Raw genomic sequence first — 24,331 nt, forward strand, 5'->3', positions numbered from 1 at the left:
TGAATTAAACCCGGCCTTTGCCCGACTTATCGGCTGCAGTGGACTGCCAACCACCCGTCCTCTCCAGCCAACCTCAGACCCCTCCCATGCCCCCCCAACAGTGTCGATGATGATGATGTGTGTGTGTGTGTGTGTGTGTGTGTGTGTGTGTGTGTGAGGAAAAGGGCAATCAGGCACAGCTGTATGTACCCTTGCTTGACAGAGCACAGCATTTGCTTGCTTCGAAACACAAAAGGTTCGGATATGGGGGAGAGTCATTTTTGGCTGATCTAATGGGGGCTCCCAGAGGGTCCATATCTTAGTGCAAACACTGAGTGAGTGGAGACAATCGAATATACACCCATAAAATCCACTGAATATTTTATCATCTCCATCCCTACCCCCACCTCCCGTAATCACATCACCACCATGCCTCCACTACAGTGCACTCCCCGCTCTCCTCTCCTTCCACGCTCACAAGCATGCACTCCTAGCCCGGTGTCTTTCTAGTTTGTTTGAGAGCGTCTCTGACCGCCTTTTCTGTCTTTTCGTTTATTGCAGTTGAGATGTTTCCTTTTTCGCCAAAATGCGTCTCTGCAGGTGAATTCAAATCTGACATCCTTGCCGCGGGGACGTCTCCGGCATTCTCTCCTCTCATCCTTCAAACACAATCTCTACCCAAGCCTTTTATCTGCCACCCCCACCACACACACACACTCTGCTCCCTCCCCTTGCTCCCTCTGGTGTATGATTCTGCTCTCTGACAGCCAGCTCCTGTTGCTGCTGGAGCCTAGCTCGTTAAAGGAGACGCTGGTGCATGGTCTTCCTCACCTTCCTTCTGCAACGCTTTATAATTAGACAGCTGTTTGTGTGTGTGTGTGTGTGTGTGTGTGTGTGTGTGTGTGTGTGTGTGCACACGCGCATGTGTGTGTCTTTAAATGTGGTTATTTGTGTATGTGTGTGGTGTCAGTGGTTATACGAAGAGTCTTCTTTTTGAAGTGCCAGCTAATAGCGTGCTTGTTTTTCTGATGTTTGACCTCGACAACGAATAAGCAGCGTGTGCATGTGGCTTTTGCCCACAAGATTACAAGATTTTGCTCTTGTGTTTGTGTTGTGTGTGTGTGTTCTTCACTTTTATTTATATATTCTTCGTAACGGGGAGTGCAGAAGAGAGGTGAAGAAGAGCGTGCGGGCAGGGTGGAGTGGGTGGAGAAGAGTGTCAGGAGTGATTTGTGACAGAGGGGTACCAGTAACAGTGAAAGGGAAGGTTTGCAAGACGGTAGTGAGACCAGCTACATTATATGGTTTGAAGACAGTGGAACTGACGAAAAGACAGGAGGCAGAGCTGGAGGTGGTGGAGTTGAAGATGATACGATTTTTGTTGGGAGTGACAAAGATGGACGGTATTAGGGACAAGTATATTAGAGGGACAGCTCAGGTTGGATGGTTTGGAGACAGAGTGTCATGATTTGTAGAGTGGACCCAAGTGCAGACACAGAGTTGAAGCTTAATAAATTAGATGAATTTATGAACAAAAGTAAGTGGCGAATGGTGGCAAAATAAGAGAGGACATGGCTGTCAAAGGCAGGCAGGCAGGGAGGCAGGTGCGAGATGATCCTTGGCCCAGGAGAGGAGAGCGATTAGCCCAGGATAACATGAGAAAAAAGGTACACAAAGCATGAGGAATGATCTCTAAATAATTAGAGAGGCCTGAAATATTTTGCTACCAACTGTAGCTGAGGCAACGATCTTGGCGATGAGTGGCTGAAGAGCAGGGTAAATATAATGCAGGGGTTGATGAACTTGATGGATGGACAGGTCTGGATGAGCGGGGGGAATCAGAATCAGAAATACTTTATTAATCCCCAAGGGGAAATTGGGTATTGAAGGACAGGAAGGAGTGCCACGCCCACGCCATGCAGGAATACAGGGAGACATAGAAAAAACTGGGTGGCACGGACCCAGTAGCCATGACAGTACCCCCCCCCCCAATGGGCGCCGACCCCAGGCTTGTCAGGGTGCTCCTGGTTGAAGGGAGACATCCCGGGAGGGGTGCTCCTTCAACCAGGAGAGGGGGGAAAGGTCTAGGATGAGCGTCAGGATACCCAGCAACGCTCCTCTGGACCATACCCCTCCCAGCTGACCAAGTATGGTAGCCCCGACCTCGACGATGCACATCCAGCAGCCGCCAGACAGTAAATGCTGGGTGGTTGTTGATCATCTGGGTGGCGGAGGGCGACCTAGGGCTGTTGGAGACAGGCTTAAGAAATGTCAAAGGTGGGATGCATTCTCACTGATTGGGGCAACTTGAGTCCAACAACGGAGGGATCGATAAGGCTGTTGATTTCAATTGGGCTAATATAACGCGGGGGGGGGGGCGTCTGGGTAGAGTAGCAGACTAGTCCGTTGCCTATCAACACAGGGATCTTCGGTTCGAATCCCCGTGTTACCTCCGGCTTGGTTGGGCATCTCTACAGACGTAATTGGCCGTGTCTGCGGGATGGAAGCCGGATGTGGGTATGTGTCCTGGTCGCTGCACTAGTGCCTCCTCTGGTATGTCGGGGCACCTGTTCAGGGTGGAGGGGGAACTGGGGGGAATGGCGGGATCCTCCCACGTGCTACGTCCCCCTGGTGAAACTCCTCACTGTCAGGTGAAAAGCGGCTGACAACTCCACATGTATCGGAGGAGGCATGTGGTAGTCTTGAGCCCTCCCCAGCTCAGCAGAGTGGGTGGAGCAGTGACCGTAATGGCTCAGAAGAGAGAGGTAATTGGCCAGGTACAATTGGGGAGAAAAGGGGGGGGCATATATAGGGAAGTTTCCTAGATACAGTCTTCAAAGGGATGTCTTTAGAACAAAGCCAGACCCTCTGGCCTGGCTTGTAGCTGGGTGCTGGGATCTGGTGACGATTGGCAAAGCGCTGGTTGTGGTCTACTGAATGGAGCAGGGCAGAGCAGGCATCCCTCCAAACTTTACGGCAATGGTAGAGATGGCTCTGGACGGAGGGGGACAGTGATGTCCTCTTCCTGGGCTGGGAACAAAGGTAGCAAGTAACCCAAGGAGCCTTCAAATGGAGACATCCCTGTGGAAGCACAGGATAAGGAGTTGTGCATGTACTCCAGAGCAGGGGGAGGGCTCTAGGAAGAGGGATTCTTCATAATTTCCAGTTTTTACTTTCCAGAAACATTCAGCCGGAGATAGACAGGTCTGACCCAACTGCATAGGCTCCTCTTATGGGGAAATGGAAGTGGGGGAGCTGAGCGCTACACAGGGAGTTGGGGTGAGAGCTGGGCTCGCTTTTGTGAGAAGTAGAGTGGCGGAGCGAAGAGAGACCAAAGATGGCTGATGGCTGGCTCTCTCCCAGCAGCGTTCCTGCAAACGATTGTCCAGTTTAATTGACAGGGAAATTAACTCATCTAGGCTGGCGGATTCATCGCTGGCAGCCAACTCATCTTTAGCCGAGTCGCTTAGTCCGCCCAAGAAAACTTCCTGAAGTGATTCATCATTCCAACTGGACTCTGCTGCTAAAGTCCTGAACTCGACTGAGTATCCCACTACACTACAGGGGACCTGATGAAGTAACAGGAGGCGTTTGCTTGTGTCTCTGCCCCGGACTGGATGGTCAAAAACCTTCATTTCTTAAACAGAGTTGGTATACGAGGAACTTATGGAGAATGTGCTTTCCCCAGACTGCTGAGCCCCATGATCTAGCTTTCCCCGTAAGCCACCCCATCATATAAATGATCTTGAACCTATCTGTGGTGTATGTTTGCGGCTGCAGCTAGAAAACATTGGAGCACTGGATTAAAAAGGACCTGCACGTCGTCGGGTCTCCGTCGTAACATTCCAGTGCTGGAATGTGAAGCTCTCCTGGCAAGACAGATGGGTGGTTGAGGGGGGGTGGGGATGCCAGAGGTAGCCTGGTGCTGTTGAGAGGGAGCTGAGGGGAGCTGGTTCTTGATCTTGGACATGCTGGCGGAGAGGTTCTTAAACGTGTTCGCCACTTCGTGGAGAACTCGGTCATGCTGATCCACGAGGGTTCCCTGTGAGGCCAGGAGTTTGTGGAGGTTGTCGGAACCTGCTGGGTCCATGGTGGCCAGATCATTCTGTCGTGATTTGCAGAGTGGACCCGAGCGCAGGCACAGACTTGAAGGTAAATAACTTAGATGGATTTATTAACAAAAGGAAGCGGCGAATGGTAGCAAAATAAGAGGGGAGATGGCTGGCGAAAGCAGGCAGGTAGTCAGGCAGATAAGCAGGCAAGAGATGATCCTGAGCACAGGAGAGGAGAGCGATAAGCCCAAGATAACGTGAGAAAAACAGGTAAACAAAGCACGACGAATGATCTCTAAGTAATTAGAGGCCTGAAGCGTTTCACTATCAGCTGTAGCTGATGCAGCGATCTGGCGATGAGTGGGTGAAGAGCCAGGGTAGATATACTGCGGGAGCTGATGAACTTGATGGAAGACAGGTGGGATGAGTGATGGGGAAGGACAGGGAAGGTATGCCAAGCCCACACAAAGCAGGAATAAAGGGAGACATAGGGAAAACTGGGTGGCATGGACCCAGTAGCCATGACAGAAAGCAAGAGAGACGAGATTGAGATGGTTTGGACAAGTGCGGAGCAGAGATGCTGGGTATTTCGGGAGGATGCTGAAGATGGAGCTCCCAGGCAAGAGGAAAAGAGGAAGGCCAAAGAGGAGATGTATGGATGTGGTGACGATAGACATGCAGGTGGTTGGCGTGATAGAGGACGATGCAAAGGACAGGAAGAGATGGAAACGGAGGATCCTAATGGGGGCAGCCAAAAGACGAAAAAGATATTCTCCACTTCATTTTGCACAGTAGTTGTATTTGCCATGGGCTCGCACCACTCATTCTTTTCTGTGAAAATACATGTGTGGTGTTGTCAGTCATATAGATAAGGTAGTTCACAGGAATGAAACTTATAACTTATGTCTTCAATGTACTATGTATTCCAAAACAAATGAGCGTGCCATGCTCTGAAGTTACTAAAGCAATATTTTGAATTGGATGGCATGATGTCTGTGTTCGCACACAGACAGAGTTGTTTCCACTTCTAGGATAATGGAATCAGTTCTATGTTCAATCCCCTTTACACTGCAGAGGGTTACTGCCCCTCACTCTCCCATATAATCCCATTAACAGCACTCCACTCGAGCACTGGCTGCCCTGCCCTCCAGCACAACACTGTTTTTGGGACAAAGGGTAAACCACACGCTTCTTAACACCTCACATCTAACCAGTCTCTCTCTCTCTCTCTCTCTCTCTCTCTCTCTCTCTCTCTCTCTCTCTCTCTCTCTCTCTCTCTCTCTCTCTCTCTCTCTCTCTCTCTCTCTCTCTCTCTCTTTCTCTCACTCTCTTTCTCTCTCTCTCTCTCTCTCTCGCTCAATTTTCAATTTCAGTGTGCTTTATTGGCATGACAAAATTGACATTGGTATTGCCAAAGCATTCAGAAATTCAATCATTTGAAAACAAAAACATGGACATGTAAGCAAAATCAGCTTAATAACACAACATTTGTATATTGGAAGGAGAAACAAGATACAGTACACTATATTACGTACAGTACATTACCTCTGGCATGTGCTATGACAACAGCCATTCCTCCTTCTCTTTCCGTTTTCCTCTCTCCTCCCTTGTTTCTCCCCGTTACTCCACCTTCTTTCTCCCCGTTACTCCACCTTCAGCATGATTGGGTTTACTTTCTCTCTGTCTTTCTCCTCTCGCTCTCTAACCACCAGGTTATAGCAACATTATGGAGTGTGTTGGATTGTGCAGCACTCCTGTCTTAGTCATGGTAATATTATACTGTATCAACTCTAACAACACAAGATTTTATCAAGTTAGTTCAAACTATCGTGCTTGAGTTTAAGAAGCTGTGCTCAGACAGAATGGAGGTTCAAGTCAGCGGTGGATTCAGTTTGTAAAAATTGCTAAGAAGCACAGTCAAAATAGCAACAGGCAGTTTGGTATTGCTCTTTGAAAACAGTTTGTGCCAGAGGAGCAGGTTCCCGTTTGCGTACTTGCCCGTGTCTTTGTTTGCCTATCTGCTCAGAAGAAGCGGAATCACAGAGGTGGCACACTCTTCGATGATTCCTGATAGACCGTAATGCAGCCGTTTAAGTTTCCATGGCAACCCCATCCGTCCCATAAGCGCCGTCATTTTTTTTCTTTTTTTTGTTCTTTTTTTTTTTTGATAATAGCCTTAGTGGTTGGGACTCTTATCAGCACTCTTGGGGCCAAAGTCAAACAGGCAGGATCTCAAAGGCATATTCACACAGCTGTGAGGCAAGGGATAGCTACATAACTCAACACAGCGGTGAACTGGTGGGCAGCGCTCTCGCGTTCCCGGCAGGAAAATAGAAGACACACCAGGGGCCCAGAGTCACAAAACTCACACACAACCCGGACCAGCCATCAAGAGCCACACTGCTGCATGATATAAGGGGCTAATTATGCTAAGTACAATACATTACCTCTAGCATGTGCTATGAAAACAGCCATTTCTCTAATGTGCTGTGGAATATAAACATACTTAGTAGAGAGGGCTGACAGTGGAGAATCAGCCATGAATCCTCAAGCACCGTCCTTGTCGGGGGTGGAATGGAGTAGCGTTTTACCCAAGCATCTCTGATTAACATGTCATCTCAGCCAGCCCCTGCCCACTCCCTCGCCTCTCTCCCAAGCAGAACTAGTTTACCTTTCATTAGGGGACCCCCGGTGCAAAATGTGTTTGCTGATAAGAGCCAGCGGTTTATCAACAGTTTATAAAGGACGACGGTAGGATTAATCAAATCGGCACACATCCGGAGAGGGGTTGGACTCTGTAAACACAATCAGATCTGACTGCAGACAGAAAGAGAGAGGTGGGGGGAGAGACCGAGTGAGAGAGCTTGGGGGGGGGGGAGTAGAGGGAAATGTGGAAAGATAAGTGAAGAAAATAGATGGAATCAAATTAGAATGAATTCACTTTGGCAGAAATTATGTATTTCAGGCAATTATTCCTCTCCCAGAATACATGTATTTTGTGATTGTGGCGGCGAGTCAAAATGAGCAGTGTTGCGAGGAGGCTGGAGTCACAAACAAGAGAGGTGTTGGCCCAGCGTCTTTCCCTGAGCCAGACGGAGCGCATCTACTGTGACTGGCAAGACTGGCTGTTCATTACCTGCCTATCTGGGCCTCCATCTGGGGAGAAAATGCAGCGTTGCAGTCTCACTTTAGAGGGACACTGATCACAAGCACAGCTCATCTCTGCTGGAGAAAGATTACCCTCTCTCTCTCTCTCTCTCTCTCTCTCTCTCTCGCTCTCTCTCTCTCCCTCTCACTTCCCCTCCCTGCCTTTTCTCTTCTCACTCACTTTAAGACAGACAGACATGAGGAATCCTCTGCTTTCTGCTCAAAAAAGTGGAAGTTGGAGTCAGAGAGATGGAGCGGAGCTTCAAAAGGCTCATGTAATTGAGCAGCCCTAGATAGGCTATCTGGGAACATGAAACAGCAACAGTTGTGACGAAGGGTAATTGCCTCCCTGGGCCCGTATAATGCCTTGTCGAGTCTTTAAACTTGAGCAAACTGCTGGAAGTCCTTATGTTGGCAGGTAATTGGTTCCAGGCATCAGCAGCAACGCAAAATAAAAGAAAGATAGTGTGGCGCGCTGCATTTGTGCCTTGAGAAAAAGGAAGTATGAAAGATTGAAAGAAAAGAATGTCTGAGTGTCTTAAGTGTCTTTGAGTGCTCTGTCGTATGGATTTTTTTCCCTTTACAATATGTCTTGTATTTCACTTATTCATGGGACTCAGGGTTTTCATCATTGTGGTCCTAGAGCGAAGTAAGAATATTTCTCCCGCTCCATGGTTATATTTCTTCAAATTACCCCAAGCTATATTTGTACGGTGATATCGATATGTAGCTGCAGAATTCTGATTTATGTCGGCCTGCTTTACAGACAGTGCTGATCATGCTGCCTCTCATGCACGAACATTATGTAGCAGCCCTCTGTGAGTTTGCATGCTGTTTTCTGCATTATGTGTAGTAGTGCCACCTTTACCCAACATGGACATGTTAGACAGGAGAGAACGGGGTCAAATGAGTGGGTCTGTTGTGGAGTTGTTGGAGGTATGTGAAAATGCTTCTCTAGCTCGTGTTAGAACTCAAAATGCAGCAATCCGGCCATGTATAATCGTAGCTGAGTTAGAGTTTCAACTTTAATTTCATCTTTTTAGCAGTAAACGTTCCTTGTTAGACCCAAGGGTGTCACTGTAGGTAGAACTCCAAGGTATGGGAAGACCAGCGGCGCTTTGGCAATCATCGATAAGGTGAATGTCCTCTCTGCTGGCCTGTTTCCAACCCCTCTCTATGACTGGAGGACGTAGAGAGGGACCTCTGGAAGGGGTTGCTTTATTAGCCGGCCCTGCATGATTAATTGAACATCTGTCCGCACAAAGACAGCTGCCCCCACTTCCCAGCTGTTTACCCTCTGTATAAACAGCTAATAAGCCCACATTGAATGCGTCACTCAGGAGGTCAAGCCTGCTGTTTTTCAGACCTCTTCCATTATACTGCTACCCCCCCATCCCCATGTTGCAGTTTCAGCCGGTGCTTTCTGTAGTTTTATTTTCGCAGGTGTACCATGGTAAGATCATGTAGGTGGGATGGATCGGAAGACACAGAGATCTCCTTTGTGTCTTTTGAGTTAAGAAGTCTTGCTAGCGGCAAATTAAATGAGGAGAGTCATTCAGCCAGCTGGCGTCCAACAGCTCCAGCGTGAAGCCGAACCCCTCTCCTCTCCTCTCCTCCCAATTAGCTTTTCCTTTGTTCCCTTGGTGGTGGCACACCATGAAGTGTGATTGCAGTGGTCAAACTGTGCTTTCAAACAAGTTTGCTGCTGTGTTGGAACTGCATCGTGGTTTACCCCCTTCTTGACTTGCAAAGAAAGATTCAAATCAGTGTTATCGTCATTTGGTCTCCAGAAATACGGCTTCAAAGAGATTTTGGGAGATTATGATTTTGTGCTACAGTGTTTATTTGCGTATTTATTTATTCATTTATTCAGTGATTTATTTTTTCCCTTTTTAATCTAATTAACTACATCTGAGTAAAAAGACGTTGATTGCAAGGTGACGATTGAGCGATGCTGAAGTAATAACATTACTTACCACTGAGAGAGAAATGTGATTAAATTTAAGAAGCAGAATTTTTCATTTTTCTCATATGGCTTTCATTCTTTCCTTGGTGTTTCTGAAGTTCTTCTCTCTTTGTGTGTCCACAGGCAGCTTCCATGGCCCTCAGCAGCCTGGGTCATGTGTACACTGCTATAGGGGACTATCCCAACGCCCTCGCCAGCCACAAGCAGTGTGTCCTGCTGGCCAAGCAGTCCAAGGACCAGCTGTCAGAAGCTCGGGAGCTGGGCAACATGGGGGCTGTTTACATTGCCATGGGAGACTTTGAAAATGCTGTCCAGTGCCACGAGCAACACCTGGGTATTGCCAAGGCCCTGGAAAATAAGCGGGAGGAGGCCCGGGCTTACAGTAACCTGGGCAGTGCCTACCACTATCACCGTAATTTTGACAAGGCCATGTCCTACCACACCCATGTGCTGGAGCTTGCCCAGGAATTGGAGGAGCAGTCCATTGAAATGAGAGCTTATGCAGGACTTGGTCATGCTGCCCGCTGCATGCAGGACCTAGAGAGAGCCAAGCAGTACCATGAACAGCAGCTGTCCATTGCTGAGGGATTGAAGGACAGGGCCGCAGAGGGGAGGGCATCCTCTAATTTGGGTATGTATGCATGAGAAACATTTTGGTCAGGTTAAATTGCTATGTCAAACCACAAAGTTTCTTCAGTACAGAAGCTATCTCTTCTCCTCAGATGTTTCTCTGAACCTATGGTTGAGGCCACTAGAGCTCTACAAAGAGCACGCGTGATGACTCGGTTAGACCACATCCTGCAGGATAAGGAAGCACCTGTTAGTTAGAAAGTTAATCTCCCAGATTGTTAGAAGGTCAGTGTTTACTGTATGTTTGTGTTGGAGCAAGGATTTACGCAATCCACTGACCTGTAGTTGACCTGGCCTGCTTCCTCACAAGGAGCTGGGCTGGGTGAGAATACGGAGACAGAGCGGGTAAAGAGGTCCTAATTTTCAAACGAGAATTAACACCCAGTTTTTAATGGTAGCATATTCCTTGTAGTTTAGAATAGGCTGTGCCAAATGACAGACTGTTAAGATCCTGATAACTAAAATCCTGTCATGTTCTTTTCTCCCCCCTCTTCACTTATTTGGGGTTTATTCTGAGAACTTGTCTCATGTACTGCTAATGTATTCACTGAGCTCTTGGCTATATTCCATTATATATCCTCTTATATTTGAATAGTTTATTTGCTGTTGCCAGTTCTAATAATGTATTTACTAAGAACTTAGCGTTTTTTTTTCTTCTTGTGTTTGGGCACAGGTCAACGATACTGATGTGTTGTTACTTGAGTATTCAGATATGCTTTTTGCTGCTCTTCAGTTTTGCAGTATGTGCTACAGTATATTATATCCTCTCGATTATAGTGGCATCAGGCAATGTACTACAGGGTGCCTGAATGGGAGCCAGAGAAGGGGATTGTGTTTCTTAGAGCAATCGGGGATTTGTGAGCCTAGGGTGTTTCACAATGATGGAACGCCATCATATAACATGTTATCACTGAACAAATGAAGCCAATAAAAAAAGAAGCGACTTTCAAAAAAATATTTTTTTGAACTCTCCCTCAACATTATCTTGATCAGCTCCCTTTCCCCATTGGCTGGGACTTAATAAAATATAGAAAATTAATTCTAGGCTGAAGATAAACAAAATTAACTATATGATCAGGTCTTTTGATTGGAACTTCAAATGTGATTATTCTCCCCCTTTCAGTCTGGGTCTCAAAGCCGAAAGATACTGCTGAAATGAAATTATTAGTAAGGTAACCTTGAGTTGGGTCTGCTAATATAATTATCCCAAGGAGCAGAAGAATAAAGGTGTCCCTGTGGGTATTCAAATCCCTACAGGTGTATGACATGGCCAATTCAGCTGTATTTTAGCCCGGCTATTATAATCTGTGCTGGAGGACTCGTGATAGTCATCAAGGCAGTTGTAAAACGGACTCTAATGGACAACTAAGAAGCATAATGGTTCCTCCCAGATGAATTATTCCTTACCCTAATGTGAGAAAGTGTGCAATCAGGAAAGAGAGTTAACCAACAAAACATAAATTGATGCAGTCCTTTGACCGGTTTAATGATCACACGACCCGATTCTACACTTGCATTAAATTACCGTAGGCAATGTTATTCCTGTTGCGGATCTGATCTCTTTTTTACAGTCTGACCAGCAGATTGACAGTCAAAGCAAAGTCTTAAGGTGTCATTCAGATGTTTGCTAGTGTCGTGATTGTTTAGCATTAGCTACAACATTACAATACTTATAATCAATGACAGGGTAATTACAGTGTAGTTGATACAGTGTCAGAGATCTTTAGTAGGAGATAGCGCAGAAGCTACAAGTGAGTGGGTGGTGGCGATAAGCCCTGTCGTATCACGCATACTGGCCGGATCATATCGAGAAGATAGCACTGAAGCCCAGGCGCGCTCGATACCTGTGTGGATGTTCCCTGTCAGTACTTCTTGTTTTGCTTTTGCCCTCTTTGCCCGTTTTCTTTCTCTCCTTTCTCCCACTTATAATCAGTGCCTCGTTCCCTTGCTCTTTCCTTCTCTTCCCTCACCCCTACTGATTGTAATCGCAGCTGTCAGGCTCCCAGTAATTGAAACTGACTTGATGAATCGCTTAATTACCTTTAATAGCTGATTCAAGAGGAGCTGAATAATGAAGATAACAGAGAATGAAGTGGGGCTTGTGAAGCGTCATTTCTGTAATTGCACCATTGTTGTTGTTGCCGTTGTTTGTGGTGGCAGAGCAACCATTGTTACTTTGTCATTAAGGACTACAAGCCTATTTGTCACTCTGTGATATGAATTAAAGCTAACAGGATGTTGTTTCAGAGTCAAAAAATGCTGCATCCTCTTTACCTGTATGCACCAGGAAGAGGAGGAAGGATGATCGAGAGAAGATTAACGAGCAGTAGTAGAGGCACAAAAAAGGAGAAACAAAACATCCTCTGTACAGTTGATGGGAACAAGAAATTACAAGAAGCAGGAGAAAAACTTTTATTATGCCCTATCAGCTCGTCTTTAATGATGCGTGGTGTGTGGGCGGAGCAGTAACTGACATGGCTCTGAGGAACAGTAGTATAGATCTCTGCGCTACACCACAAAGCCATGCTTTAATATCTAGCTATGATGCCCAGCGGTACCAGCAGCCTTGGCTCAGCACACTCTGACCTATAAAGGATCTGAAAATGTTGCATTCCAGCCACATTTATAATTCATTAATGGGCTAACTTACCCCCCAGTCAGCAATATTTAATATCTGAGACAGGGCTAGAAGTGGTGGCTTTGCATTTAGCTCACATTTCTGTTTCGCATGAAACAGAATGTAAATTGTATTATTTTTCCCTTGCAATGCACTTCAAAGAGATTTTTAATAAGTTTGTTTGGAAGCAGTTTATGTTTTTGTGTATTCTCTTTTGTGCTTTCCTTCCTTTCCACCCAACCTCTGGACCACATTTCATTGTCTGGCTTTATGTCTCTGAAGTCATTTGAAATCTTGACTTCATCAGTAATCATGGCTGGAGGTGAAATTCTTAATTAAGCCATCACTCGTCTTGTTTTTATCCTGCATCCTTTGGGATGACTTTCTACCCAGTGTTTGTGGAAAAACAAAGGAATACAGACAACAACAGGAAGGAGCGGGTCAGCACAGGCTCAGTGATGATCTGTATCCACATCTGAGGTCAGAGGTTTCTGGAAAAGACACAACACATTAATTCTGACATGACCCAGATTTAGAGCTTTCCTCATAGACCCTTTCCTCACCTGGTTCATAACTTAAATACAGGTTTTCCATTCAAGGGTGTATATGTGAGTTATGTTGATTCTGTAATATGCTTTGTTAAAGTGGCAATCTCAAAGATTTCCACTCTCCATTAGATGACTTACTTTTGCTAGTTGACTATCTTAGATGCTTCTTGCTGGTTGGTCCACCAGAGAGGAGGTTCTGCCTTATCCTCTCTGATGGGCCGGTCTGCTTGCTAGCAAAATGAATGTCAGTTACTGTATTGGGTTAATACTCTTGGGTTGATTCTCTCTGATTGGTCCAGCAGAGAGGAAGTTCCCCCTATCCTCTTTGATGGACCAACCACTGCTGACTGAAGCAAAACACGTCAGTTTTCACGTGCAGCTTGAGATTATTCGTGGGAAGTGTTGTACCACTATAAACAGTTTCAGATGCAAAGGCTTCATGAACTGAGAGTGATCTGGATCATTATTGTTCTACCTTAGTCAGTGATAGATATTAATGAAAAAGGACATTCATTTACATGAAAAAATTCAAGATCTGGTTGTGTCCAGATGAACTGATTCATCTTCCTGTGATTTGAGATCGCCACTTTAAGGAACGGTGTGTTAGTTAGACTCTTACGACTCATAATAAACATTCAGTGTTCTGCAACAAAAGACAGATCCTCTGCATCATGGCATGAAGAGAAATCTGTTGTCAGCTGCTGATGATATTTAGATATGTTATGACAAAATACGTCTTAACGTAGAGTATGTAAATAAGCAAAATTTCATAATATTCATTCCTTCATCTTCAGCCACTTCTCCGGGGTAGGGTCATGGTGGCAGCAAGCTAAGTAGGGCACTCCAGATGTCGCTCTTCCCAGCAACGCCCTCCAACTCCTCCTGGGGGATCCCAAGGCGTTCCCAGGCCAGATTGGACATGTAGTCCCTCCAGCGAGTTCTGGGTCTACCCCGGGGTCTCCTCCCAGTTGGCCGTGCCCGGTAAACCTCCAAAGGAAGGTGCCCAGGAGGCATCCTGATCAGATGCCCGAACCACCTCAACTTGCCCCTTTCGACACGAAGGAGCAGCGGCTCTACTCCGAACTCCCTCCGGATGTCTGAGCTCCTCACCCTATCTCTAAGGCTGACTCCAGACACCCTATGGCGGAAACTAATTTCATCCGCTTGTATCTGCGATCTCACCCTTTCAGTCACTACCCAAAGCTCATGACCATGGGTGAGGGTTGGAATGAAGATTGACTGGTAAAGTGAGAGCTTTGCCTTTTGACTCAGCTCCCTCTTCACCACAATGGTCCGGTACAACGTCCGCATTACTGCTGATGCTGCACCAATCCGCCTGTCAATCTCATAATCAATTTAATAATAATTATTATTATTATAAGCGGGGGCATCCAGATAGGATAGCGGTCTATTCCGTTGCCTACCAACACAGGGATCGTCAGTTCAAATCCCCGTGTTACCTCCGGCTTGGTCGGGTGTCCCTACAGACACAATTGGCTGTGTCTGCAGGTGGGAAGCCGGATGTGGGTATGTGTCCTGGTCGCTGCACTAGCGCCTTCTCTGGTCGGTCGGGGCGCCTGTTCGGGGGGGATCTGAGGGAATGGAAGGGGGGGGGTCTGAGGGAATTTCACCCCCTGGTGAAACTCCTCACTGTCAGGTGAAAAGAAGCGACTGGTGACTCTACATGTATCGGGGGAGGCATGTGGTAGTCTGGGGGTAATTTGCTGGATACAATTGGGAAGAAAAAAAGGGGGGGGGATAAAAATAATAAGCAAACCGAAATCCCTTAGCTAAGAGAAATCCACAGACGGCTGGACAGAAAGATAGATAGTAGTGTTAATTCTGTTCACAGACGCTATGACAGAAAACATTTGGAAAAATATTCCACAATAAAATGAGGTCAAAGTGACAACTCGCCTTTACTTCTAACCAGGATTCAGACAAATGACGGACAGGCAAATGTGGACAAAGTTGTTTTTCGTCAATGTTAGCCAGCTTGTTGCTCAACAAAAACTCAAAATAAAATGTTAGCCAACAACCTGACACAAAAAAAAGGAGGCAATAATGAAATCCAAATTCACCTTTGTAAACAAAAACTATCAGGAGCTGTAAATGGCATTAGATTTTGTCATAATTTTTGTTTACAAATGTGGGGGAGGGGGGTTTGCCCCTTCCCCTTTTTTCCCCAATTGTACCCGGCCAATTACCCCACTCTTCCGAGCCGTCCCTGTCACTGCTCCACCCCCTCTGCCAATCCGGGGAGGGCTGCAGACTACCACATGCCTCCTCCGATACATGTGGAGTCACCAGCCACTTCTTTTCACCTGACAGTGAAGAGTTTCAGCAGGGGGACGTAGCACATGGGAGGATCACGCTTTCCCCCCCAGTTCCCCCTCCCCCGAACGACCAGAGGAGGCGCTAGTGCAGCGACCATGACACATACCCACATCCGGCTTCCCACCCGCAGACACGGCCAATTGTGTCTGGAGGAATGCCCGTCCAAGCCGGAGGTAACACAGGGATTCAAACCGGCGATCCCCGTGTTGGTAGGCAATGGAATAGACTGCTATGCCACCCGGACGCCCTACAAATGTGGGTTCTGATAAGTTATTGTTTTGTTTTTGTCATGGAAAAAAGGCGATGAACATTTATCATTGTGTTTTTTGTCACTGAAATTAGCATATTAGCAAATTAGCATAGATAGATAGATAGATAGATAGATAGATAGATAGATAGATAGATAGATAGATAGATAGATAGATAGATAGATAGATAGATAGATAGATAGATAGATAGATAGATAGATAGATAGACAGACAGACAGACAGACAGACAGACTACATACATACAACAGTGCGACAGCAGAACTCTTCTCCACCCTGCCAGTAGATCTTGGGGTGAAGTCATTGGTTGTGCGAACAAGACAGAAGGAGCCTTGGGAAGGAGTAGCGGGTGTAGATATTTTATTGCGTTGATTAGGGAAAAGGAGCAGGAGAGTAGCAACTGAATTTACTGTGGAATTTAGTGAACCTAATGGCCCAGACAGAGTGAATGAACGAACGCCGTAAGCAGGGAGACAGGGGAAGGAGTCTGATGAATGTATTGAAAGGGCATTCATCTCGAACTCAGATGGCCGACACCTCCAAATCTCCGTTAATATGCAGGAAAAACTCCGAGGTGGATACCAGCAGGCCTGCAGGACAACAGGACAGGAGGGGCTGAGAGAGGAGTGGCTTTCAAATATTATTCTGTAACGTCGCTGCAACGCCTTTCCCCCCCACGTTCACACACACAGCGTCCATTTTTAAGATTTACAGGTAGCGGTTATTCACACATGACACCTCGGTACCTTCTGTCTCGCTACACCCTACTCCTGTAGCATGCCTTTTATTTTAAAGGAGGGACTTTGGAATCGTGAGTTATACCATACTGCTGACTGCTGACTCCGTCCTCTGAGCGGACTGATAGAAGTTGTCTTATTTCCTGGTCTGCCCGCTTTCAAACCGTCTTTAAATATGCACTTACGTTTGTCGGTTTACAGACAGATCTCCTGCTTGCCGGGAAGGAGTCATGGATGCGTCCCTTGTGATTGGTTCTCTCACTCCTGGATAAGCGTTGAATTACATAAGCTTGATTTGGCAAGCTTCCGATTTATTTATTTTTTTGTGTCGTTGTTCAAAATTATCGTCATTCGGAAACATTTCCATAAACGTTACTCGGGTCTCGAGTCGGGGACGCAACTTCTACGGAATTGCTTCGACACATGATGCTGCCATGTAAAACTGCCCTATAATTTAAAGATTGCGGCGCCTGCGTGAAAGGGTTTCAGGGCGGGGGGGGGGGGGGGGAGTCAGCAATTATGCAGAATGCTTCAGTCCGTAGGAGATTTCCTTATTAGCTACAGTAGCTGATCTCTTTAGCCTAGCCCTAGATTTTGTTCATGGAAAGGCAGCTGCAGCAACCTCCCTTTTCAAGGGCCCCCTTCAGCCAAATCATATGACTGAGGGCCGTGCCAAAAAACTGGACTGGAGACCCAGTGAAAAACACTGCTCGCAGTCCCAGCGGTTGCACACAGTTGTAGCCCGCTGTATATAACAGTACGCATTTATTATGCTATTCACTACGGAGCTATTAACTGAAACACAAGCACTGCAGCATTCCTTTGCATTAAGCAAGTTTGCCCTTTTTCTTAGCACATCTGCAAATTCAGCAGGAAATGTGATCTCTTCCCTAACCGAGAGGCTATTGTGCAGTAAAAAAAAAAAAGAGAGAGAGGGAGAGAAAAACGGTTGACACCACCGACAAAAGCTGTGGAGCTGTGTTGATATAAGCCGTAGGAGGAGTCGGATGTCGTGATGTGCTCAGACCAATGACACTTGGTCTGGTGAGCTGAAAGAGGAGAGACGGTCAGCCGAGGCGGAGGAGGCTTAGTTGGGGCTCCAGGCAAAGGAGGTGCAGCCCCCACTGTCTGCGTGTGTTTGTGTTGGCAGGCCTCCCACTCAACACACATCCATCTATCCATCCCGTGTTCTTTTTATCTTCCGCCTTCCTGTCTCTCGGTGCGTCTGTCAGATCGCAGGAGATGTCTGTGTCTGTGAGCAGAGGATTTGGTACCTTAAGCCCAGACTCCAGAACCACCCAGCCCCCACTCCTTAGAGACCGGGGAGGGGGAACTCGGTCCAGCTCTCAGCTCTCTACCTCCCCCCACAGATCACATACACAGTATAACTGACTGAACTCGTGTTACCTATTTTAATGGAACCCCATAATTTCACTTACACTTACTTTGCAATTTTCATTTTTAGCAGGGCCGTTTCCAGTGGGCCTTTCAGCTCTGAAATGTTGCTTCTCGGGTCACATCAGGCTAGATTCAGTTTAATGAAAGTCAAAATCCGTTTTTTTTCTCGTCTAATCTTGTTTAGCGTAATCCAAGACCATATTTGACACTAATTGAGGTTATGTTAACCACGATACATGGTTTTGATTATTTCTTCTGATGCAGCCGTATTTGCCCAACCAACAAACAGTAGTGTATTGTTTTATATCAACAATACTGCAGACATACTAGCAAAATGTTGTACATAGTATTACCTCACGTTTTAATTCAGACTTTATAGTATAGTATAGTATAGTATAGTACTATGTAGTATAGTACTATATAATGTAGTATGTATGTACTATGTAGTATAGTACTATGGAGGGACTACATGTCCAATCTGGCCTGGGAACGCCTTGGTATCCCCCAGGAGGAGCTGGAGGGCGTTGCTGGGGAGAGGGACGTCTGGAGTGCCCTACTTAGCTTGCTGCCCGACCCCGGAGAAGTGGCTGATGATGATGAATGAATAGTACATAGTACAACATGAAACATTTTGTGAATACAGACCCACCATCATGGGAATTTCCTTCAGAATTAGACGCGGTCTTTTTGAAAGGAGTCTGGCGTCGGCACCAGTATCTTCATCATATTCATAACTGCGTTCCTCTTTTGGTCTCAAACTTGAGTTGAAGTATTGACTTCATTCTAAAGCATGATTAAGGAACTCCCTAGCTGTTAGGGCATCCAGGTGGCGTGGCGGTCTATTCCGTTGCCTACCAACACGGGTATCGCCGGTTTGAATCCCCGTGTTACCTCCGGCTTGGTCGGGCGTCCCTACAGACACAATTGGCCGTGTCTGCGGGTGGGGAGCCGGATGTGGGTGTGTCGCTGGTCGCTGCACTAGCGTCTCTTCTGGTTTGTCGGGGCGCCTGTTCGGCGGGGAGGGTTAACTGGGGGGAATAGCGTGATCCTCCCATGTGCTATGTCTCCCTGGCGAAACTCCTCACTGTCAGGAGAGAAGGAGAGGCTGGAGACGCCACATGTATCGGAGGAGGCCTGTGGTAGTCTGCAGCCCTCCCTGAATCAGCAGAGGGGGTGGAGCAGCGTCTGGGATGGCTCGGAAGAGTGGGGTAATTGACCAAATTCCACTGGCGAGAAAAGGGGGGGAAATTAAAAAGAAAAAGAAAGGACTCCCCAGACTTAGTACTTTGGTATGTATTTTGGTTGCTGTTCTCTGCTCTATTTCCAGTATCACCCTATTCTCTGTGGCAGCAGAACCATTGTTGGGGAAATCCTCTTATTCAGGCAGCAGCACTACAGACCTCCGTAGCTTCTGGGAGAATGACACAGTGATTTACTCAGAACATGACACCATCCCTCAAAGTCATCAGCGCATCCCTCTTTGTACAGTACGTCCAGCTGTGTAATGCAAAGTGACAACGCATTGCCACGCTTTTAATGTCTTTTGTTCTGGGGAGATGAGTGGGCCTGTATGTGCGACTTTCTGTGTGTGTATGTGTGTGTGTGTGTGTGTGTGTGTGCATTTGCATATCAGTTTGACTGTATGCGAATGATGTGGTCTCTGCTTTATCCCCTCAGTTCACAGTCATTGTCTCGAGCGGTGTGTGAAGGGATATGAAAGGGCAGCATTCTTTAATGGATTACAGCCGAGTCTGTGGCGTTTGCCCCCCTTTCACACGCTCAACATAATCTTCCATTTACAAAACACCCCGTGTTGCTCAGCCAAAAAGAAATTCAATTCCAAAACTCAAACTATTTGTTGAGGTCATTTTGAATCCAACGTGTCACACTGTCTACTTCATCTCTAGCTGTCGAGGCATTCTCCCTAATTCCCAGTTTTTGTGTACCAATGGCATTTACCGGGATGTTGGGTATGGTTTCATTTACTATTATGCTGGATGCTGTTCCCAGATGACTCCGTAATCCTCTTATGGGGGGGTCAGAAACTATTTCCTTGCTGCAAGTGTGGCTCCAAGCATAGCCGCAGGCTTAGGGGGCAATTCTGGCTGCAGCTTTTACATCAAACCTCAAACTGAGCTGGACTGTATACCCTCCCCTGTCCGGCCATCTATGCAGGTCCTTCTCCAATAATACATGAATAGGCATTGTACGCTCAGTAAGATCTGCCGCCAAGGGGAAGGCATAACCTTGGGAGTGACTTTTTAGCAAGAGCCATCAGTGCTCATCCAACCAACATGCTGTGAATGTTAACTTGCACCCACTCCCAGACGGTGCCACTTTCTGCGCCCATAGTGTGAGAACTACCCATGAAACGTGAGAATTCGAGCAATATTGAGAGCTACTCATTTTGCCTTCAAAGCAAAACAAAAAGATCAGTCCATCAGATCGATTTCATCAATGCAGGATTCTTCATCGTATTTACATGTGCTTGCAAATCTGAATAGGTGAACTGTATTATCTGTCAGCCCTATATTGAACGAGTGTCTCCTGCATTCTGCCACAGGGTATGTCTCACATACTGATTCCCTCGGCTGATGACCTGCTGATTACAAGGTCAGCTCGGGTTGTACCGCTTTGACCCGAGTACCATAAGCGTACAAACAGTGAATCAGACCGGGTTTGCAAGTTGCACTTGGCTGCTTGCTGAGTCATGACCTGAATTAAGCTGGCAGATGATCTTCGAAGAAGTTTCCAATCTGTTGCCAGGAAAATCTGCTGGGAATTTTTCCCCCCTTTTGTTTACTTTTCAGGCATTCAATTGAAACGGCATGTGTTTTTTTTCCCAGATTGATCTCTTGATATAGAGACTTAGACGAGTCAAAAGTATCTTCGTATGATGATATTTTAAGCAAACTTTCTTCAGAACCTCATTCCCGAGCTATAGGTACTGTGGGTTTCCTTCAGATCCTGCAAGTTCACAAAAAGATATAACAGTTCATCTTTATGTTTGAAATGTGTAAATGCAACCCGGTGGCCTGAGGATGTACAAAAAGAAGTATTAGTTTTGTGCTGTGTTTTCATTTCTAGTAGAGTGCTGATTTTAATTGAGAAATCATCACCATGCACGTGTGTCCACATCTGTGTATTCTGGAGTCTTTTGAGGTGCCTGTTTGCGCTTGATACTGCCGTTAACGTAGCCCGTATGCGTGCCTGTAGTGTGGCAGGTTTTGGGTTTGAATAAATGGGAAAACACACATGGTGTTCCTTAATCCCCGCAGCACCATCCCATTCTCACCACAAGCCACAAATCTACTCTCAGTTCCTGGTTCCCACCCACCCTGGCTCCAGCTCATTTCCCATTTCTGGTGCCTTACCATGGCCCGTCCTGGCGATCCATTAGTCTCCGTGCTGTCACAGTGAAGTCGTATTGGCCAGGCTATATGGTAGATGAATGGCTGCTTGTCTCTGTGTTCTTTAGTACAGCTTTCTGTGGTGAATGATCACTAGCCTGGCTGCGGCGAAGCTGTGGCGGTTCCTTCGTCTGTTCCACCATTTTCAGAGCGTTTGATATTAGTAATGTAATTGTTTTGGAAATGCTCAGAGCGAAGGAGTAGAGAGAGATAAGTGCTGATGTCTCTTTACTCCCTACTCTTTATTTATCAGATCGTATAGGCATTTGGTTTGAGTGTGCGTCATGTACATTGGTGGTAGTATGTGGATGCACAGCTGTGTGTGTGCATGTGTGTGTGTATCTTCTAGCTGGCTGGCTGGCGTGCTGTGAGGTAAAGCTATTATTTCCCAGAGTGTGGTATTCTATCAGAGATAATGCCCTGAACACACAAGGTTCTCCATTATTTATTGTTTTGCCACATTTATTCCATCTTTGAGATTTTGTTCGCCAAGCTTTCGATCGTCTTTTACCGCTCTCCCCCACTATCTGCCTCTCTCTTGTTCTGTCATAACTTTTTCCCTCCCTATGGAAAAGTTGTTGGTTTTGGTAACATTCCTCCAAGACACAATCATCAAGGACAGCTTAGACAATCTAATGATTCAGTTTTGGTGTTATTACAACACTGTGTGATTGTGCTACATTTTAATAACCATATTTCTTTCCGAGTGTATTGTATGAGCAGCGAACAGATGGCTCAGAGAGTTAAATTTAACAGGCAAATGAGTTGCTTTGTATGTGAAGGGGCTGACGAGGCCCTTGAATTTAATTCAACTGCAATTTTCCTCTGAATGGGTGGTTAACTTCAACCCCTCCCTCTCTGTCTTCTCCCCTCCACAGGCATTATCCACCAGATGAAGGGGGACTATGAGACCGCATTGAAACTCCACAAAACTCACCTGGCCATTGCTCAGGAGCTCAATGATTATGCCGCCCAGGGCAGGGCCTATGGCAACATGGGAAATGCCTACAATGCACTAGGCGCATTTGACCAGGCTGTTCGCTATCACCGCCAGGAACTGCAGATCTCCATGGAGGTCAACGACCGAGCCTCACAGGCTTCCACCCATGGCAACCTGGCTGTGGCTTACCAGGCCCTTGGAGCCCATGACCGTGCCCTGCAGCATTACCAGAACCACCTCAATATCGCCCGTGAGCTCAGAGATGTCCAGAGTGAGGCGCGGGCTCTGGGCAATCTCGGTAACTTCCACTGCTCCAGAGGAGAGTTCCCACAAGCAGTGCCCTACTATGAGCAGTACCTCCGGCTGTCCCCAGACCTCCAAGACATGGAGAGTGAGGGGAAAGTTTGTCACAATCTGGGCTATGCCCACTACTGCTTGGGCAGCTACCAGGATGCAGTCAAGTACTATGAGCAAGACCTAGCTTTGGCAAAGGACCTTCATGACAAACTGAGTCAGGCCAAGGCATACTGTAACCTAGGCCTTGCTTTTAAGGCTCTTGGGGACTTCACCAAGGCAGAGGAGTGTCAGAAATACCTACTGTCTCTGGCTCAGTCCCTGAACAATGCACAGGCTCGCTTCAGAGCACTGGGCAACCTCGGGGATATTTTTGTCTGTAAGAAGGATGTGGCTGGAGCCATTCAGTTTTATGAGCAGCAGCTGGCCTTAGCTCACCAGGTATGAGCACTGTTACGTTATATGGTCTACCATACACTAATAGGACAGTACACCATGACATTACCAGACAAGGTTTGCGACCAAAGTGATATTCACTGATGTCACTCGTCGAACTGTCTTGAGTAATCAAATAACTGGATTATCTCAATTACAAAAATCTTTGATTAAAATTTACTGCCTCCAAGCTTCATATCATATTGTTTCATATCTTTATGCATGTATAAACATGCCAGGGCATGTAGGACAACCCTGTAGGGCAAGGAAGCACTCAAGACAATCATAACTGGTGCACATAGATGACACAATAGTAGTTATTTGAGTCGAGAAAATGGAGGAAAACAAAGAAGAGGAATGAGTCAAAAAATAACAGAAATGTCTAAAGTTTTGGACGTCTGTAATGCATGCTCAATAATCCAGTTAAGGAAATCACAGAAAGGTGAATCAGTTCATCTGGACACTGAGCAATATAGTCTACGCTGTTAAGTGCCAGGAGGATTGCCGTGACTTGTACATCGGCGAAACCAAACAGACACTGGCCAAGAGGATGGCACAACACAGAAGAGCTAACGCATCGGGCCAGGACTCCGCAGTCTACACCCATCTACAGGCCAGTGGCCACTCTTTCAAGGATGAGGCTGTGCACATCCTTGATAGGGAGGAACGCTTGTGACTCTAGTTAATGGTCATGGCAGTTTGCATATGAAACTGATCGCTGGCTTCGGTCGTTATGCCACTGTATTGTTTATAAGGGTGTGGATACCTGCAGTCAGTTTAGACCAAAGAGGTCACTTAGATGAATGATGAAGCATTTCTCTCAATAAACGTTGCGTCCAGATGAACTGATTCACCTTTCTGTGATAAGGTTTTAGACCATTTTCAACTAAAATGCGAAGACAATGCAGCGATCTACAAGCATTGCAAAGTTGAACTTGCTTATCACAATATGTCAGTGTCCAAGCTGCGGCACTTCAGCAGAGAGCACCCTGCCTACAATTTTATGGTTTTATTTGACTGCCGCCTTTCTGTAAACTCAAGGTACAATAAAATAGGGTAAACTTGAGGTCATGGGCCAGAAACAAAAAAGCATATCACAAAGAGGGAGAAACTACAGTGAGCAACAGGGGGGAGGGAACCAGAGTGTAAACTGTAGGCGAGAGTGTCTGTGAATGTTCTCATTCATCCAGGTCATGGTTATCCAAAGGAGTTGAATCAAGTGCAACTGGACTTGTTATATATCCGTGAAGACGTTTCGCCTCTCATCCAAGAGGCTTCCTCAGTCCGTGCCTTTCTGACTAGACCAAGCTAGTCTGACTGGCTGGTGATGAGACTCAGAATTTATCCTCTAGGAGTCGTTGTCAGAGCGATTGATATGCGTGGCTCTTTGTGATCCGATGTTTACCAATGCCCGTCACTAACAGACGGGCGCGGCCATAACATCAGTACACAAAAGAGCCACACATATCTATGGCTCTGTTAGCGACGGGCATTGGTAAACATCGGATCACAAAGAGCCACGCATATCAATCGCTCTGACAACGACTCCTAGAGGATAAATTCTGAGTCTCATCA

At 46.4% G+C, this 24,331-nt stretch overlaps 1 protein-coding gene across 3 annotated transcripts in view; it reads left to right on the forward strand.

The window, feature by feature from the left end:
- ttc28 (tetratricopeptide repeat domain 28) overlaps nucleotides 1–24,331 on the forward strand; it is a 273,284-nt gene that overhangs the window by 191,579 nt on the left and 57,374 nt on the right. For all 3 annotated transcript variants that reach the window (XM_056281622.1, XM_056281638.1, XM_056281630.1), the window contains 2 exons: nucleotides 9,268–9,775; nucleotides 21,966–22,762. In XM_056281622.1, the coding sequence (XP_056137597.1) occupies nucleotides 9,268–9,775; nucleotides 21,966–22,762 (1,305 nt within the window). The remainder of the gene's footprint in view (nucleotides 1–9,267; nucleotides 9,776–21,965; nucleotides 22,763–24,331) is intronic.

The sequence above is a fragment of the Lampris incognitus genome, chromosome 1, assembly GCF_029633865.1.
Source record: "Lampris incognitus isolate fLamInc1 chromosome 1, fLamInc1.hap2, whole genome shotgun sequence".
Taxonomy (NCBI): Eukaryota; Metazoa; Chordata; class Actinopteri; order Lampriformes; family Lampridae; genus Lampris; species Lampris incognitus.